General features: G+C 48.1%; 1 protein-coding gene across 1 annotated transcript; it reads right to left on the reverse strand.

The window, feature by feature from the left end:
* Positions 1-649: 649 nt before the first annotated feature.
* On the reverse strand, positions 650-19,126 carry TSPAN33 (tetraspanin 33). Its single transcript, XM_058190160.1, has 8 exons — positions 18,917-19,126; positions 16,341-16,398; positions 14,108-14,235; positions 10,246-10,320; positions 7,707-7,802; positions 4,801-4,929; positions 4,196-4,357; positions 650-2,588 (listed from the first exon to the last, which is right to left on the reverse strand). Exons 1-8 carry the CDS (start codon positions 18,989-18,991, stop codon positions 2,490-2,492), a joined length of 822 nt encoding a protein of 273 aa, XP_058046143.1. The 5' UTR covers positions 18,992-19,126; the 3' UTR covers positions 650-2,489.
* Positions 19,127-19,443: the final 317 nt, after the last annotated feature.

The following is a 19,443-nucleotide window of genomic DNA, read 5'->3' on the forward strand; positions in this document are numbered from 1 at the left end:
AATTTTAATTCCCGTGATCGTAGGAATACTCTCACGGTTGCAAGTGTGAGGACCAGTAGCATGGTTTTGGTGGCCATCTTGACTTTTTTGACTCTCTCTCTACATGGGCAAGCCCTGCCCTCAGACTTCTCTTCAAAATGAAGGATTGATTCAGAGGCAAATCTTTCCTTCTGAGTTTTAATTTTATATTTGCTATATAGTAACCGAAAGAGTTTTTTTTTTTAATTCAAGCTATTGCAATAATTTCAATATTGCAGGTAGTCCTCGACTTACGATGGCAAGGGAGCCCAAAATGTCCGTTGCTAAGCAAGACCGTTGTTTCTGCGAATTTGGGTCCGTTTTACAACCCCTCTTGCTACCGTTGTTAAGTGAGTTACCGCAATTAAATTAGTATAACCCAGTCGTTGAGTGAATCCGGCTTCCCCCGTTGAGTTGGCCTGGTCAGAAAGTCGCAAAAGAGGATCATGTGACACCCCCCCCCCCGGGACACAGCAACCGTCATAAATACGAATCAGTTGCTGAGTGTCTGAATTCTGATCACGTGACCCATAGGGATGACACAGCGGCCGTATGTCTGAAAAATGAAAACAAGTTGTAACTTCGAAACGGTCGCTAAACGAGTGGTTTGTAAACCAAGGAGTAATCGGTATATATTTTTTAATACAAAACGTTCTGGTCGTAGAAAATAAATAAAATAAGAGGACCAATCTAACTTTTGAGCTCCCCAGCCAGAAACAAATTGAAAACAATCACAAACGGCGTGATCAACTTTTCGGAGAGCGGAACTCGAACCCAAGACACGGGAGGGCCTCGTCCCCTGACCCCTCCTCTTCTCCCTCGCTTCCTTTGCAAAGGACCCTGCAAATGATCCATCTTGGCCCGAAATTTGCCAAATCTGGGTCAAAAAAAAAACAACACACCCAAACAGATGTTGACAGATGTTGCAGTGCCGGCCGCCATCTTGACTTTTTTGACACACACCCCTTGGCCAAGAGACAGTTGTAAAAGTTCAGGTTATTCCCCCAGGTTCCTGACTTTGGGGAATCCCCGACTTCAACGGATGCTAGAAATTGGGGGAAAAGACCCCTCTGCATCTTTGGATGCAGCCCATGGAAATGGGGGAGAGACCCCAATTCAGGGGTTGGAGGGGGCATTGGAGGGGACCCCCCTTGGCCGGACGCTGCTCTGGAACAACCCAGCGGATCTATCCAGGGGTCACAACCCAGGGCCCCCCTTGCCTTGGCCAGGAGGAGCCCACCCCTCTGTCGGCCGGCTGGGTGTCCTTTTCCTCTGCCTGGCCAGCCTCTGTCGTGACACAGCTGGACTCAAAACAGATGGGGGGGAGGGAGAGGCTGCCCCACTCTCTCCAGAGCCCCCCCCCACCTCCTTGCTGGGAAAGGCTGGGCTCGCCTGGGTGGTCCCCCTGCCCGCCCACTGCTCTCAGGCAACTCCAGAAGCACCTCCCTGGGCACGTCAGCAGGGAGGGGCTGGCCACCGGAGGGGGGGGTTCAAGAAGGGAGGGGCTGGTTGTGGGGGGGGGCAGGAAGGAGGGGCTGGCCGCTGGGGGAGTGTCAGCAGGAAGGGGCGGATTGCTGGGGGCTCGGCAAGCTGGCTTCTGGAGGGGCAGCAGGGAAGGGCTGGTTGCTGGGCGGGGCGCGGCAGGGAGGAGCTGGTCGTTCCTGGGGATTATTCCTACCAACCTGCCTTCCATGGAGGGCCTGTATACTGCACGAATCAAGAAGAGGGCTGTGAAAATATTTACAGACTCCTCGCATCCAGGACATAAACTGTTTCAACTCCTACCCTCAAAACGACGCTGTAGGGCTCTGCACACCAGAACAACTAGACACAAGAACAGTTTTTCCCCGAAGGCCATCACTCTGCTAAACAAATAATTCCTTCAACACTGTCAAACTATTTACTAAATCTGCACTACTATTAATCTTCTCATCGCTCCCATCACCAATCTCTTTCCACTTATGACTGTATTACTGTAACTTTGTTGCTGGCAATCCTTATGATTTATATTGATATATTGACCATCAATTGTGTTGTAAATGTTGTACCTTGATGAAGGTATCTTTTCTTTTATGTACACTGAGAGCATATGCACCAAGACAAATTCCTTGTGTGTCCAATCACACTTGGCCAATAAAAAAATTCTAAAAAAAAAAAAAAAGCTGGCTGAGGAACTCTGGGAGTTGAAGTCCACAAGTCTTAAAGTTGCCATGGTTGGAGACCCCCCGTTCTAAGAGGTCTTCTCCAACACCCAAGTTCAAAACCTGGTCAACGCTCTTCCTATCCTGCTCCTTCAAAGTCCACCTTTTGGGGGATCTTCTTCCGAAATTCAGGAGAAAGGGAGAAGGTTGTGTCCACCTCCGAAGTTCAGCTGGATGGAGATCTTTCCAGTTCCTGAAGACACCCAAGCAGGAAGTTCCTGGACATCTTCTGCTCCTCAACCAAGGGGCTCCTTTGATGCCTGTCCTTGGCTACCAGTAATCGGTCTGATGTCGCTGGTTATAGCTCAGGAACTTGATCTGGTCTTTGATCTGACTGACCAGGACTTGGGATAGCAAGATGCCAATCAGCTGCGGCCGCGGGGGGCGGGGGGGGAGAGAAACACAAAAGACACAAAACATGAGAAGAGTTGAGCCTGTCTCATCAGCGGGGTCAGAACCCACTTAACGAACGTCTCACTTTGCAATGGAAATTTGGGGTTCAATTGTCTATGACCGCCTATTATCTCAGGGAGGTCGATTCTAAGTTGGAATGGTCACTAAGGGAAACAGTCGTACCTCGAGGACTAGCTGCAATTTGGACTGGGCTGCACCCATGATCGTGCTCCCTCCACAAGGAGATCCTGTGTTGTGTGTTACACCTAGCAAAGGTGAAAACTGAGTCCTTACTTTCTGTGTGTACATTGAGAGCTTTAGCATCGGAGACAAATTCCTTGTGTGCCCCATTACACTTGGCCAATGAAGAATTGAGTTCTGTTTTGGTTCCTATTCCTATTCTATCCCTTGTTCTATTCCTCATCGGTCTCATTTGAGACAATGACGAATCCGCATATAGACGAGAGGTCGAACGACTAGCCTTGTGGCGCAACCAAAACAATCTGGAACTGAACACACTCAAAACCATAGAAATGGTGGTAGACTTTAGGAGAAACCCTTCCATACTTCCACCTCTCACAATACTTGACAACACAGTATCAACAGTAGAAACCTTCAAATTTCTAGGTTCTATCATATCGCAAAATCTCAAATGGACAGCTAACATCAAAAACATCATTAAAAAAGGACTACAAAGAATGTTCTTTCTGCGCCAACTCAGGAATCTCAAACCGCCCAAGGAGCTGCTGATTCAGTTCTACAGAGGAATTATTGAGTCTGTCATTTGCACCTCTATAACTGTCTGGTTCGGTTCTGCAACCCAACAAGAAAAACACAGACTTCAGAGGATAATTAGAACTGCAGAAAAAATAATTGCTACCAACCTGCCTTCCATTGAGGACCTGTATACTGCACGAATCAAGAAGAGGGCCGTGAAAATATTTGCAGATCCCTCGCATCCTGGACATAAACTGTTTCAACTCCTACCCTCAAAACGACGCTATAGAGCACTGCACACCAGAACAACTAGACACAAGAACAGTTTTTTCCCGAAGGCCATCACTCTGCTAAACAAAGAATTCCCTCAAACTGTCAAACTATTTACTAAGACTGTATTACTATTCTTCTTCTCTTCCTTACTAGTATCTATCTCTTCCCACTTATTACTATAACTATGTTGCTTGTATCTTTCAATTATATTGTTTTTATTTGTTTCCTAGTACAATTCGATAGCTTATTAGTAACCTTGACTATCACTAAGTGTTGTATCTTTTTTTTCTTATTTTAAATAATTTTTATTTCCATTTTCCAACATCATATTTATGTACAAACTATTATCCATCATTAATCATTAATTTTTATTTATTACTAATTCAGGCCTGCCCGATTGCCAATTCCTTTCTTCACAACCTCCCTCTCTATTCTTGATGAATATATTTTATTCTCCTTATGTACACTGAGAGCACAGACACCAAAGAAAAGTTCCTTGTGTGTCCAATCACACTTGGCCAATAAAGAATTTTATTTTATTCTATTCTATTGTTCTATATTCTTATATTCTAATTCCTTATTCTTTTCGTTACCTGGGGGAGTGTGAGGCCCAGGGCCACGGCCCCGATGAGCAGAAGGTTGCTATGCATCCAATCCACCAGCCGATCGATGCAGCCGTTGGTGTGAATGACTTCACCGGCTACGGGGTAGCTGAGGGTCTGCACTCCTTTACCGCACATGGTGTTGATGACCAACTGGGCAGAAAAAGGCCAAAAAGATCACATACAAAGAAGGATTCCCAGGCAAGGTTATATCCCCAAGCCAACATCCGTTGACTTATCCGCTTGGAACTGTGGCTCTTTAATTATCCCACATGCAGGGCTGAAATCCAGCAAGTTTTGACAAGTTCTGGAGAACCGGTAGCAGAAATTTTGAGTAGTTCGGAGAACCGGCAAATGCCACCTCTGGTTGGCCCCAGAGTGGGGAGGGAATGGGGATTTTGCAATATCCTTCCCCCAGGAGTGGGGAGGGAATGGGGATTTTGTAGTATCCTTCCCCTGGAGTGGGGAGGGAATGGGGATTTTGCAGTATCCTTCCCCTGGAGTGGGGAGGGAATTGAGATTTTGCAGTATCCTTCCTCTGGAGTGGGTCTCTTCCCTGCCCACCTGGGCTTCCTCATCCCCACATTTTGCCTCACCTGGTCTTTCGGTTGCCGGCAACAGGAATAAGGCACCGAGCAAAATTCCCGGCTGGGATTTTGGGGTGTGCAATTGAAGTACATGTTTTGGGACCAGTCTCTGTAGGAGACGCCCCCACAGCAGCCAAACTGGATGGAAAAGGAAGGAGAGGCACTTAATCGTAAGCCACTTTTGACCCCTTCAGTAACTTTGAACAGTCGCTAAATAAATGCTCGTCGGACCCTAAGAAACGAGTGCAGAGTACAGCAACCAAGATGAGTTTAGGGGACTGGAGGCTGAAACATATGAAAAGCGGTTGCAGGAACTGGGTATGTCTAGTCTGAGGAAAAGGGGCCTCTGGTGGCTCAACGGACTAAGTCTGTCTGTTATTAACAGCAGCTGCTTGCAATTACTGCAAGTTCAAGTCCCACCAGGCCCAAGGTTGACTCAGCCTTCCATCCTTTATAAGGTAGGTAAAATGAGGACCCAGATTGTTGGGGGCAATAAGTTGACTGTGTATATAATATACAAATGGATGAAGACTATTGCTTGACATAGTGTAAGCCGCCTTGAGTCTTCGGAGAAGGGCGGGATATAAATTCAAATTTTAAAAAAAAAGGACGACTGGGGGTGATATGATGGCAGTCTTCCAATATCTCAGGGGCTGCCCCAAAGAAGAGGGAGTCAACCTATTTTCCAAAGCCCCAGAAGGCAGGAGAAGAAGCAACGGATGGAAACTGATTAAGGAGAGAAGCAACCTAATAATAATAATAATAATAATAATAATAATAATAATAATAATAATAATAACAACAACAACAACAACAACAACAACAACAACAACAACAACAACAACAACTGCATGCAAAACTACTGTGGGATTTCCGAATACAGATTGATAAAGTTTTGGAACACAATACCCCGGATATCACGATTGTGGAAAAGAAAAAAGTGTGGATAGTCAACATTGCTATACCCGGTGACAGCAGAATCGACGAGAAACAACTTGAAAAAGTCACCAGATATCAAGATTTGAGAATCGAATTGCAGAGACTCTGGCATTAAACCAGTGCAGGTGGTTCCAGTGGTACTCGGCACACTGGGAGCTGTGCCTAAAGACCTAGGCAAGCACTTCAAAGCAATTGGCGCTGACAAGATCACCATTGGTCAGCTGCAGAAGGCCACTTTACTGGGATCTGCTCGCATAATTCACCGATACATCACGCAGTCCTAAACGCTTGGGAAGTGTTCGACTAGTGATCTGTGATACGAAATCCAGCATAGTTATCTCATTTGCTGTGTATACTGTCATAATAATAATAATTTTTTTAAAAATTTGAATTTATATCCCGCCCTTCTCCGAAGACTCAGGGCGGCTTACAATGTGTTAAGCAATAGTCTCATCCATTTGTATATTATATACAAAGTCAACTTATTGCCCCCAACAATCTGGGTCCTCATTTTACCTACTTTATAAAGGATGGAAGGCTGAGTCAACTTTGGGCCTGGTGGGGTTTGAATTTGCAGTAATTGCAAGCAGCTGTGTTAATAACAGACAGACTTAGTCTGCTGAGCCACCAGAGGCCCAGTTATTATTATTATTATTATTGTGGGTGCTGGAGGTTTTTAAGAAGACAACCATTTTAGGACAACCATTTGTCTGGAATACTATAGGGTCTCCAGCTTGAGCAGAGGTTTGGACTAAAAGAATCAAGATCACGTGAAGTGCTAGTACCACTTTATAATGCCTTGGTAAGGCCACACTTGGAATATTGCATCCAGTTTTGGTCGCCACGATGTAAAAAAGATGTTGAGACTCTAGAAAGAGTGCAGAGAAGAGCAACCAAGATGATTAGGGGACTGGAGGCTAAAACATATGAAGAACGGTTGCAGGAACTGGGTATGTCTAGTTTAATGAAAAGAAGGACTAGGGGAGACATGATAGCAGTGTTCCAATATCTCAGGGGTTGCCACAAAGAAGAGGGAGTCGGGCTGTTCTCCAAAGCACCTGAGGGTAGAACAAGAAGCAATGGGTGGAAACTGATCAAGGAAAGAAGCAACTTAGAACTAAGGAGAAATTTCCTGACAGTTAGAACAATTAATCAGTGGAACGACTTGCCTGCAGAAGTTGTGAATGCTCCAACACTGGAAATTTTTAAGAAAATGTTGGATAACCATCTGACTGAGATGGGGTAGGGTTTCCTGCCTGGGCAGGGGGTTGGACTAGAAGGCCTCCAAGGTCCCTTCCAACTCTGATGTTATGTTATGTTATGTTAAAAGCAAGTTGTTCCACAGATTAATTGTTCTCACGGTCAGGAAATTTCTCCTTAGTTCCAGGTTGCTTCTCTCCTTGAAGAGTTTCCATCCATTGTTTCTTGTCTTGCCTTCTGGTGCTTTGGAAAATAAGTCAACCCCCCTCTTCTTTGTGGCAGCCCCTCAAATACTGGAAGGCTGGTATTATGTCCCCCCCAGTCCATCTTCTCTCTAGACTGGCCAAACCCAAATCCTCTAACCGTTCTTCGTAGGTTTTAGTCTCCAGGCCTTTAATCATCTTAGTTGCTCTTCTCTGCACTTTTTCCAAAGTCTCAATCTCATTTTATTTTATTTTTTTGTCTTAAAGTTGCCAAGTTTGGAGACTCCTAAACACAACCTCCAAGGTCCATTCCAGCCCAAGGGTTCTATGAAGCATCAGAATACAACGATTTGTAACAATCCTTAATCATGATTTTAAAAAACCGCACCCCCAAGTTCTAGAGCGTCCTTCAGAGATCTAGGTTCTCACGTGTCTTCTGAGTACCAGGTGATTCCCACCACCAGCTTCAATTTGAGGGCTCCAGCATGGACAACTTTTTGGTCATTGGGCAACCCAACCAGTGGTTGGGTTTCGAAAACCAAAGGAAGACTGGATGGTCCCACCAAACCCTACCTCCTTCTGAGCAAAATCGATCAGGTTCTGGAGATCCAAGTCATCTCGGTAGTGCACAATGGCGTTGTTGACCATGTCACTCATCTTCTCTCGCACCTGGAACAACAACAAAAATGACACTAGCATGTAGACTTATATACCGCTTCACAGTGCTTGACAGCCTTCTCAAAGAGGCTTTCCGGAATCAGCTTTTTGCTCCCAACAATCTGGGTCCTCATTTGACCCACCTCAGAAGGACGGAAGGCTGAGTCAACCTTGAGCTGGTCAGGATTGAACTGCTGGCGGTGGGCAGAGTCAGCCTGCAATTCTAACCTCTATGCCACCAAGGCCCTTCCTTCCTTCCATCCTTTCTTTCTCCTTCCTTCTTTCCTTCCACCCATCCTTCCTTCCATCTTCCCATCCTTTCTCTACTTCCTCTCTCCCCCTTCCCTCCTTCCTACTTTCCCCTCCCTCCCCATGTTCCTTCCATCCATCCCTTTTTCATCTCTGTCCTTTCTCTTCCTTCCTTCCTTCCTTCCTTCCTTCCTTCCTTCCTTCCTTCCTTCCTTCCTTCCTTCCTTCTTCCCTCCCTCCCTCCCCACTTAGCAGTAGCACATATATCCCTTAACCGTGCTATCCAGCCGTTTCTAAGAAGTTTACAGAGTCAGCTTATCGCCCCCAACAATCTGGGTCCTCATTTTACCAACCTCAGAAGGACGGAAGGCTGAGTCAACCTTGAACTGCTCAAGGGCCTCTGGTGGCGCAACAGGCTAATGCAGCCTATTATTAACAGCAACTGCTTGCAATATTGCAGGTTCAAGTCCCACCAGGCCCAAGGTTGACTCAGCCTTCCATCCTTTATAAGGTAGGTAAAATGAGGACCCAGATTGTTGGGGGGCAATAAGTTGACTTTGTATATAATATACAAATGGATGAAGACTATTGCTTGACACAGTGTAAGCCGCCCTGAGTCTTCGGAGAAGGGCGGGATATAAATGCAAAAAAAAAAAAAAAAAAGGATTGAACTCTGGAAGTGGGAATTCAGAGTTAGCCTGCAATACTGCATTCTCACCACTGCACCACCATGGCTCGTCCTTCTCTTCCTTCCTTCCTTCCTTCCTTCCTTCCTTCCTTCCTCCCTCCCTCCCTCCCCCCCTTCCCTCCCTCCCTCCTTCCCTCTTAGCACTAGCTCTTAAATTTATATACTGCTTCACAGCCTTCTCTAAGCAGTTTGCAGAGTCAGCATCTTGCCCCGAACAATCTGGGTCCTCATTTGACCGACCTCGGAAGGACGGAAGGCTGAGTCAACCTTGAGACAGTCAGGATCAAACTCCTGGCAGTGGGCAGTTAGTCTGCATTACTGAATTCTAGCCACTGTGCCGCTACCTACCTACTTTCCTTCCTTCCTTCCTCTCTCCATCCCTCCCTCCCTCTTTGCCCCTCTTCCTCCCTTCCTCCCTCCCTTCCTTCACCTCTCCCTCTCCTTACAGCTTCCTCCCTCCCTCCCTCCCTCTTAGCACTAGCTCTTAAATTTATATACCGCTTCACAGCCCTCTCTAAGTCAGCCTCTTGCCCCCAACAATCTGGGTCCTCATTTTACCGACCTAGGAAGGACGGAAGGCTGAGTCCACCTTGAGACGGTCAGGATCGAACGCCTGGCAGTGGGCAGAGTTAGCCTGCAATAGTGCCTTCTAACCACTGCATGTCATGGATGGATGGGAAGGAAGGAAGGAAAGAAAGAAAAGAAAGGGAGGGAGGGAGGGAGGGAAGGAGGGAAGGAAGGAAGGAAGGAAGGAAGGAAGGAAGGAAGGAAGGAAGGAAGGAAGGAAGGAAGGAAGGGCAATAGCAATACCACTTAGACTTCTATATCGCTTCATAGTGCTTTCCAGACCTCTCTAAGTAGTTTACAGAGTCAGCCTCTTGCCCCCAACAATCTGGGTCCTCATTTGACCAACCTAGGAAGGACGGAAGGCTGAGTCCACCTTGAACCGGTCAGGATCGAACGCCTGGCAGTGGGCAGAGTTAGCCTGCAATATTGCCTTCTAACCACTGCATGTCATGGATGGATGGGAAGTGAGGAAGGGTAGGCAAGGGAAGGAGGGAGGGAAGGAAGGAAGGAAGGAAGGAAGGAAGGAAAAGGAAGGAAGGAAGGAAGGAAGGAAGGAAAAGAAAGGAAGGAAGGAAGGAAGGAAGGAAGGAAAAGAAAGGAAGGAAGGAAGGAAGGAAGGAAGGAAGGAAGGAAGGAAGGAAGGGCAATAGCAATACCACTTAGACTTCTATATCGCTTCATAGTGCTTTCCAGACCTCTCTAAGTAGTTTACAGAGTCAGCCTCTTGCCCCCAACAATCTGGGTCCTCCTTTGACCAACCTAGGAAGGACGGAAGGCTGAGTCCACCTTGAGACGGTCAGGATCGAACGCCTGGCAGTGGGCAGTGAGTTAGCCTGCATTACTGCATTTAACCACTGCTCCACCACGACTGCACAAGAGGTCGGTTCACCCCAAACCCTTGTTTCCTAAACAAACGATATTGGTGTAGAGTTTTATGCAGGTTGCATGTACCTTGTCTGAGAAGACGAATCCGAGAATGCCCGCAGCCAGCTGTAACAGGAAGAGGAGGGCCAAACAGAAGGAGAACTGCAGGAACAAAATATTTATTTTTTATTCCATTTCTATACCCACCCATCTCAGTCAAGCACTCTGGGACAATTCAAAGAAATATATAGTTAAGTCCTCAACTTACGACCACAATTGAAACCACAGGCTCCATCATAACCAGTAAATCGAGTCATCACAGGACCAGACCCGATTTTACCAAGCATTATTCCATAGTCGTAAAACGAAGCACCATTGTTGTTAAACAAGTCCAAGATTCCCCAAGCGATATTTCTACCGGAAACGACGGGGAAGGTTGCCATTCACTCAACCCCAGAAAGATGCAGCCACCGTCATAAGTACATGCCAGTGGCCCCTCAAATTTTGATCATGTAATCGTGGGGGATGCTGTTGACCGTCGTAAGTGTGAGGATCAATTGCCATCCATTTTTTAAATGGGCGTTGTAACTTTGAACAGCGACTAAACAAACGGTTGTAAGCACAGGTCACCTTGTTATTTTTGAAACGGTGCATCGTATTTTCTTCCATTATGAATTTTGTAAGAGTTTTCAGCAGGATTTTATCCAGCCTTAAAAAAAAAATATCGATGATTATATCCAAAATAAGTATCAGATAAAAAAATATCGAATAGCATATGAGTAAATTTAGGAAATATTTTGTATTAGATATATTTCTGAAGGAGAGGGGAATTGAGAGTGTGATTATGTGTGGAGTGACTAGAGATTATAATTTAGGAATTATTTTGGATTATGATTGTTAGTTTTGATACCCTGCATTTTGTTCTGGGAAGTCAGGGTGGGGGTTAAGGGGGAGGGGAACTGGGGGGTTGAGGGTAGAGGATGGAGTGATGGTTAATGTACAGGGATTATTGAAGATGTATAAATATAATTAATGTAGGGTCGGGTCTGCCCAGCTACCATTTTAGAACGGTGGGGAGGGAGAAAAGAGAGAGTAGGAGGTAGGAAAGAGGAGAAGAGGAAGGAAGAGGGGTAGAAGAGGGAGAAGGAAGGTGTAGAGTGGAGGGAAGAGAGGATGTAGATAAGAGAAGGAGAGGAAGGTCTGGAAAGTAAAAGAAGGTAGAAGAGGGAAGAGTGTTAAAAAGGGGGGAGGTGACTGGGCAAGCCCGACTAATTGTATATAACTGTACATTGGATGAGCTGTTTGATATGATTGTAAAAATAAAACTTTTTTATGAAAGAAAAAAAAAATCGATGCCAAGGCATTTCCAAACAAGTTAAAATTTTACTTGCGGATAAACACTCTAAAATTACAGCAGCAATTTTTCGACTGAGCTATAAAAACGAGGTCTTTAGTTACACGTCCTGAGTTTGATTTGTAAACACTTCGCGTGATATTTATCAATTGACTTGTTGTTGATAAACTGTCTTCATCTCCAGCCAAATTTTAGATTTTATTGGGGCTGAGCTATTTGGATCTGTTGGCTGTAAATAAAAGTTCATTTGTGCATCTATTTCTTTTCAGCTAGGAGTCTCTAAGTAGGGCCACTCAGGAGAAAAAAAACAAAGTTTCCCAAATTAGAAATCAAGAACTTTTTAGTGTATAGGCTGAATCTGTAAAGTGCTTAGAGAGGGCTGTAAAAGCACTGTGAAGCGGTATATAAGTCTAAGCGCTATTGCTAAGTGCTAAAGAAGGAAGGGAAGGAGAAAGAGGAAGGGAAGAAGGAAGGAAGGAAGAAAGGAAGGAAGGAAGGAAGGAAGGAAGGAAGGAAGGAAGGAAGGAAGGAAGGAAGGAAGGAGATAGAGAGAAAGGAGATGAATGGATGGGGAAGGAAAGGAGAGGGAAGGAAGGGAAGGAAGGAAGGAAGGAAGGAAGGAAGGAAGGAAGGAAGGAAGGAAGGAAGGAAGGAAGGAAGGAAAGGATGGGTGAGAAGAAGGAAGGCAGGAAGGGTTAGGGTTAGGTGGGAGGGAGAGGAGGAGAGGGAGAAGGAAGGAAGGAAAAGCTCTGTGGCACAGTGGTGAATCTGCAGTATTGCAGGTTAACTCTGCCAACTGACAGCAGTTCAATCCTGACCAGTTCAAGGTTGATCCATCCTTCCATCCTTCCAAGGTCAGTAAAACGAAGACCCCAATTGTTGGGGGCAAGAGGCTGACTCTGCAAACTAGCTTAGAGGGGGCTGGGAAGCCCTGTGAAGCAGAATATACCACTACATGGTGCTTTTACAGCCTTCTCTCTAAGCGGTTTACAGAGTCAGCCTCTTGCCTCCAACAATCGGGGTGCTCCTTTGACCCACCACGGAAAGATGGGTGAGCAAGAGGCTGACTCTATAAACCTCTTAGGGAGGGCGGTAAAACACTGTGAAGCGGTATATAAGTCTATTGCTAAGCACAAAAGAAGGGAGGGAGGGAGGGAGGGAGGGAGGGGATGAAAGAAAGGAAAGATGGATGGATGGGTGAATGGATGGAAGGAATAAAGGAAGGAAGGAAGGGAGGGAGGGAGGGAGGGAGGGACGGAGGAAGGACGGATCATGATGGTGCAGTGATTAGAATGAAGCATTGCAGGCTGACTCTGCCCACTGCATACAGTTCAATCCTGACCAGCTCCAGGTTGGTCAAATGAGGACCCAGATTGTTGGGGGAAAGAGGCTGACTCTGTAAATTACTTAGAGAGGTCTGGAAAGCACTATGAAGCGATATAGAAGTCTAAGTGGTATTGCTATTGCCCTTCCTTCCTTCCTTCCATCCTTCCTTCCTTCCTTCCTTCCTTTTCATTCCTTGCTTCCTTGCTTCCTTCCTACCTACCTTCCCTCCGTTCCCTATCCATCCATCCATCCATCCATCCATCCATGGACAGTGGATAGTAGACAGTGGACGCACAGTGGTTAGAAGGCCATATTGCAGGCTAACTCTGCCCACTGCCAGGAGTTCAGTCCTGACCGGTTCAAGGTTGACTCAACCTTCCATTCTTCTAAGGTGGGTAAAATGAGGGCCCAGATTGTTGGGGGCTCAACCGCTTAGAGAGGGCTGTAAAACACTATGAAGCGATATACAAATCTAAACGCTATTCCTATTGCCCTTCCTTCCTTCCTTCCTTCCTTCCTTCCTTCCTTCCTTCCTTCCTTCCTTCCTTCCTTCCTTCCCCTCCCTCCCTCCCTCCCTCCCTTCCCTTCCTTTCCCTTCCCTTCCCTTCCCTATCCATCCATCCATCCATCCATGATGCGCAGTGGTTAGAAGGCCATATTGCAGGCTAACTCTGCCCACTGCCAGGAGTTCAATCCTGACCGGTTCAAGGTTGAGTCAACCTTCCATTCTTCTAAGGTGGGTAAAATGAGGGCCCAGATTGTTGGGGGCTCAACCGCTTAGAGAGGGCTGTAAAACACTATGAAGCGATATACAAATCTAAACGCTATTCCTATTGCCCTTCCTTCCTTCCTTCCTTCCTTCCTTCCTTCCTTCCTTCCTTCCTTCCTTCCTTCCTTCCTTCCTTCCCCTTCTTTCCTTCCTTCCCCTCCCTCCCTCCCTCCCTTCCTTCCTCCCTCCCTCCCTTCCTTCCCTTCCCTTCCCTTCCCTATCCATCCATCCATCCATCCATCCATGATGCGCAGTGGTTAGAAGGCAATATTGCAGGCTAACTCTGCCCACTGCCAGGCGTTCGATCCTGACCGGTTCAAGGTTGATTCCGCCTTCCATCCTCCCGAGGTCGGTCAAAGGAGGACCCAGATTGTTGGGGGCAAGAGGCTGACTCTGTAAACCTCTTAGAGAGAGGGCTGTAAAAGCCCTGTGAAGCGGTACGTTAAGACTCAGGGCTAGTGCTATCCCTATCATTGACCACTCATGGAGGAGCTGCTCACCATCAGCAGCAAAGGGATGTTCTCCCGCAGGGAGCCCACGCAGCCACAGAAAGTGATGAAGAACATCAGGACCCCAATGACCACGAGCAAGACGGCTGGATCCACAGCAAGACAAGCCACGGCTGCTTCTGCGGAGGAAACGGGAGAGAAAAGCGTTGGTCCACTTTTGTCCAGCGAGCAGCATTTTTGGATCAAACAAAGCATCATATTGTGTGCGCTCTCCCTTTCACTTAAACCATAGAACCCTAGGCTGGAAGGGACCTTAGAGGTCCTCTAGGGCAACCCCCCTGCTCCAGCAGGAAGACCTTATAGCAGAGGTCTTCAAACGTGGCTGCTTTAAGACTTGCGGAGTTCAACTCCCAGAATTCTCCAGCCAGCTCTGCTCTGCTCTGCTGGCTGGAGAATTCTGGGAGTTGAAGTCCGCAAGTCTTAAAGCGGCCACGTTTGAAGACCTCTGCCTTACAGAATAACAGAGCTGGAAGGGACCTTGGAGGTCCTCTAGTCCAACCCCTTGCTCAAGTAGGAGACCCTATACGGGCGGCCCTTGATTTACGAACGTAAAAAAACTCATAAGTCACTTTTCTCAGTGGTATCTTAACTTAGAACAGTCGCTTAACAATCGGCTGTAAGTCGAGGACTAACTGTCTTTCCTGGGGAAATGAAGCCCACTGGATGGGACCTTCGGTGACGTCTTACCTCCATGTCTCAGAGGTGCTTTTTTTTTCAAGAGGCAACTGGATTTTCTGCATTTTCTTTGAAGACGTTTCGCTTCTCATCCAAGAAGCTTCCTCAGTTCTGATTTGGATGGTGGGGAATGGAAGGGTTTATATTCCTTGCAGACCGCTGGTCATCTGTATCCTTTTAGAGCAGGGGTCTCCAACCTTGGCAACTTTAAGACTTGTGGACTTCAATTCCCAGAATCCCTCAAAGGAGTTGAAGTCCACAAGTCTTAAAGTTGCCAAGGTTGGAGATCCCTGTTTTAGAGTGTCGCTGAGGCCACTTGGAGGTTTATCTGTGTCTTGCACAGTTCTTTCAGCAGTTCCAAGAAGGCTCCACACTCATTTGCACCGCTCAGGTGACTCCGAAGACCCAGATAAACCTCCCAAGCGGCCTCAAGGACCCTCTAAAAGGATTGCAAATGACCAGCTGCCTGCAAGGAGTATCAATCCTTCCATTTCCCACAGTTCAATCAAAGCTGAAGAAGCTCCTTGGATGAGAAGCGAAAGTCTTCAAAGAAAAACCAGAAACCTCCTCCTCCTCCCCCTTCTAGCACTGATGATGTTACCTAGTTGGGTCATGAAACGTCTGCAAGAAAACAAGCAAGCTCAGAACAGCAGCATGTCAGCCCTGAGCTCCAAATGTTCTCCTTGAAGAGTAGAAGCTCCTTAAATCCTGCAGCTCAGCTATTTGGGCTGGAGAGCCTGGCTTTGAATCATCTGGTCATTTGCATTCTTTTAGGGAGTCCTGGAGGCCACTTGGAGGTTGGAGGGAGGGCAGAGATAAACCTCCAATGGTTCTGTTCTGTCTCCTTCCCCACTTCGGATTAACGAGCTGGCCTTCAGCCAGTGGATTCACGGCTCTTATCAGTCCTGGCAGAGAAATCGCAGCTGCCTGCCAAAGTTCAAACAAATGACTCAGGTAGCAAGACTTTCAGCTCTTTTTGGAACGGTTCAACTAAACTTTTGCTTCCCGTGGAGTGAGAGCAGTCCCAAAGCTCCTTATATATCCTGTGGGGTGGGGCTCCTGCCCCACCCTTCCCTTTGATGACGCCGCCTCTCTAATCTTCTGAAGCGCGGGTCAAGCCAAGCTTGATTATTATTATCAGCTGGGTCTGAAGGCGTAGCCTGGGGAAGGGAGGAATCAGGGGATGACGGCCTCATTATGTCCTCTGACTGGTCTGGTTCTGGCTCCTGGAGCCGAGCTAAAGGAATCGGTGCTCCCAAGGTAAGCCTTACCGGCCCTTCCCCCTCACTTTCGGAGTCACTTTCAGGCATGGGGCCAGGTTCGGGGGCTGGAGTCACAACAGGTTCTCTAAAAAGGACGCAAATGACCAAATGCTGCCTGCAAGGAGTATCAATCCTTCCCTTCCCCACCATCCAGTCAGAGCTGAAGAAGCTTCTTGGATGAGAAGCGAAATGTCTTCAAAGAAAAACCAGAAAGTCCAGTTGCTTCCTGCAAAAGCACCTTTGGGACAACCACAACCTGGACGACTGAGAATCTCCGTAGAACTTACCTCCATGCTTGAACAGACGCGCATAGATCCCGACAGCCACCAACACCACGGAAATCACCTGTACGTAAAAAGGCCAGGAGCATCAGAACTGGTCCTTGGTCAGGAATGGGAGCCAAAAGGATCAGGGGGTCCATCTTTCAAAGTTCCTTGAACGCCCCCCCAGATCTGGAGGACAAGCGTGGGGAGTTACACGCCTGGAGGGTTTACCATAAATCTCCAAGTTTTTCAATAAAGAATACTTGCATTGTTATTTGGAGAATATTTGGGGTTGGAGTGAGGGGTCCTTAGTGCTCTCTGAGCATGGTGGTTTTCTTGCAGATGTTTCGTGGCTCAACTAGGTTACATCAGCAGTGCTAGAAGGCTTTGAGGACAGGAGAAGGAGAAGGGGATGAGGAGGAGAAGGAGAAGGAAGAGGAGGAGGAGGAGGAGGAGGAGGAGGAGGAGGAGGAGGAGGAGGAGGAGGAGGAGGAGAAGGAGAAAGAGGAAGAGGAAGAGGAGGAGGAGGAGGAGGAGGAGGAGGAGGAGGAGGAGGAGGAGAAGGGGATGAGGAGGAGAAGGAGGAGGAAGAGGAGGAAGGAGAAAGAGGAGGAGGAGGAGGAGGAAGAGGAGAAGGAGAAAGAGGAGGAAGAGAGGAGGAGAAGGAGAAGGAGGAGGAGGAGAAGGAGAAAGAGGAGGAAGAGGAGGAGGAGGAAGAGGAGGAGGAAGAGGAGGAGGAGAAGGAGAAGGAGAAGGAGAAGAGGAAGAGGAGAAGGAGAAGGAGAAAGAGAAGGGGAGAAGAAGGAGAAGGAGAAGGAGAAAGAGAAAGGGGAGAAGAGGAGGAGGAGGAGGAGAAGGAGAAGGAGAAGGAGGAAGAGAAGAAGGAGGAGAAGGAGGAGGAGAAGGAGAAGAAGGAGGAGGAGGAGGAGAAGGAGGAAGAGGAGGAGGAGGAGGAGGAGGAGGAGAAGGAGAAGGAGGAGGGGGAGGGGGAGAAGAGGAGAAGACAGGCTGTGGGGTCCTTGGTGTTCTCTGAACTTGGTTGTTTCCTTGCAGATGCTTCACTACCAAATTAGATAATATGAGAAGGGAGTGAGATTTCCTCATCATACCACTGATGATGTTCCCTAGTTGGGTCATGAAACATTTGCAGGAAAACAACTAAGCTCAGACAGCATCAGGGACTCCTCCTTCTCCTCCTCCTCTCTCTTCTAGCACTGATGATGTTCCTTAGTTGGGTCATGAAACGTCTGCAAGAAAATAATTAAGCTCAGAGATCACCAAGGAGCCCTCAACTTTTTCAATGGAGACGTTTAGAACTTCACTAAATCCTGGCCCCATCCCCACGGGATATTTCCTCGGAATTTTTATCCACTGTCATACTCTTTATCCCATCCCACAATTGGATAGAAGGGCCTTTGTACGTTTTGGGAACAGAACAGGCCAAATCTCGCCCCCACCCCCCACTTCCCCCATTGCCTATTGAAGAAAACCCCCACACACACATGAGCGGAAGGTCTAGATTGGCATTGGTCAATCTCAGCACCTTTCGATTTGGGGGAAGTTCAACTCCCCAACTTCCCCAGCTGGCTCAGCAACTTGGACTTCCCCCAGAATTCCCCAGCCAGCCAGGTCAGCAATTTTAAGCTGAGTGGGGAATTCTGGGAGTTGAAGTCCACCCATCTTGAAGTTCCTGAGTGCTAGTGCAAGGCTGGGCAATGATGTGAACTTTTTACCTGTGGACTTCAATTCCCAGAATCCCCGAGCCAGCCCCTATGGCTGGCTCGGGAATTCTGGGAGTTGAAGTCCACCCATGGTAAAGTTGTCCAACCTGCAATTTTGAGCACCACAAGGATATCACTTCTTGCAAGCTCCTTGTTTAATTCCTAATTGTGGTCAGCAAAACTCATCTGTGGGGGCCTCAGAACCCCCCTGCCCTGCTGGAGTGGGATCTGGGGCAGCCCCTCTTGTTTTCCAAACTCAACCTTCCCCTTCCCACGTCCTGCTCCGCTTCCTACCCCGGGTTGAAGGGGGTAGGAGTTGAGCCGGGCTCAAACAAGGCAGTAGGGTGGAAGTCTCGCTTTTGAAGACCCCCCCCGACCCATTATGGGGCAGCACACACGCAGCCTCGATCCTAAAGGGATCCCGCTCCCAACACGGGTCAGAGGGAACGAGTGGAAGTTCCAGCTTCTGTTCGCAGCCCCGCCGAGCGTGGCTCTTTGCCGCTTTAGCCGCGATCCCCTTGAAATGCGCGCATTCCCACGAGCGGCGCGTCTGCAGAGGGTGGGATAAGGGAAGCACCGGGGATTGGGCGCCCCCCACCCACCCCTCCTGCAAGGGGGCAAAAGCTGGAGCGCTCCTCCCGCTGGATTCGGATCCCCTTTAGCCGCGATCTCCTTGAAATGCGCGCATTCCCACGAGCGGCGCGTCTCCAGAGGGTGGGATAAGGGAAGCACCGGGGATTGGGCGCCCCCCACCCACCCCTCCTGCAAGGGGGCAAAAGCTGGAGCGCTCCTCCGGCTGGATTCGGATCCCGCGTTCACTCGGGAGGGCGCTTTTTACACGCGTGCATCGCCCCTTCCCACGTCTCCTGCCCGACTCACCCAGAAAAGCAGGTTGAAAAAGAAGAGCAGGTACTTGACCAGGGGGTTGACCCCAGGCTCCCCGGGAAGGGCCATATATCCGTGGCTTTCCAGCGGCCCCGGGTGCAAGCAAATCCAGCTTCCGCCCAGCCAACCAGTCCGGTCCAGCCAGCACCGGACCCCGGCTCGCACCGATCTTTAGTCTCTTAAGGTGCATCCCTCCCCACTCGCCAAACGGCGCGGCCATTGGTCTGGCTGGTGGTGACTTTTTTTCCCCATTGGCTACCCCCCCTTTCATTCATTTCCCCCTCCCCTCCTCCTGCTTTAGAACGTTGGGTTTCCTTGCCACCTGTCCCGCCGATCAGCTGGAGGACGAAACTCTCTTAAGGGAGCCGCGGCGCGCGCTGAGCGGATGGCGGCGCGCCCTGCGCGAAAGGGACGGGTTCCCACGCTGTCAGAATGAAAAACCCGCACACATACGGGGAAGTTTATTTATTTTTATTTATTTATTTTGTCACAACAGTATATATAAGCATAAGCATGAAAGT

Source organism: Ahaetulla prasina, chromosome 7 (genome assembly GCF_028640845.1).
Source record: "Ahaetulla prasina isolate Xishuangbanna chromosome 7, ASM2864084v1, whole genome shotgun sequence".
In the NCBI taxonomy this organism is placed as follows: Eukaryota; Metazoa; Chordata; class Lepidosauria; order Squamata; family Colubridae; genus Ahaetulla; species Ahaetulla prasina.

Coding starts and splice junctions, on each gene's coding strand:
- TSPAN33 (XM_058190160.1), bottom strand. CDS start 18,991: ATGGCCCTTCCCGGGGAGCCTGGGGTCAACCCCCTGGTCAAGTACCTG. Junction 7,803..10,245: donor GATTCGTCTTCTCAGACAAG/GTACATGCAACC, acceptor TTGTTGTTCCAG/GTGCGAGAGAAGATGAGTGA. Junction 4,358..4,800: donor GCCGGCAACCGAAAGACCAG/GTGAGGCAAAAT, acceptor TTTTCTGCCCAG/TTGGTCATCAACACCATGTG.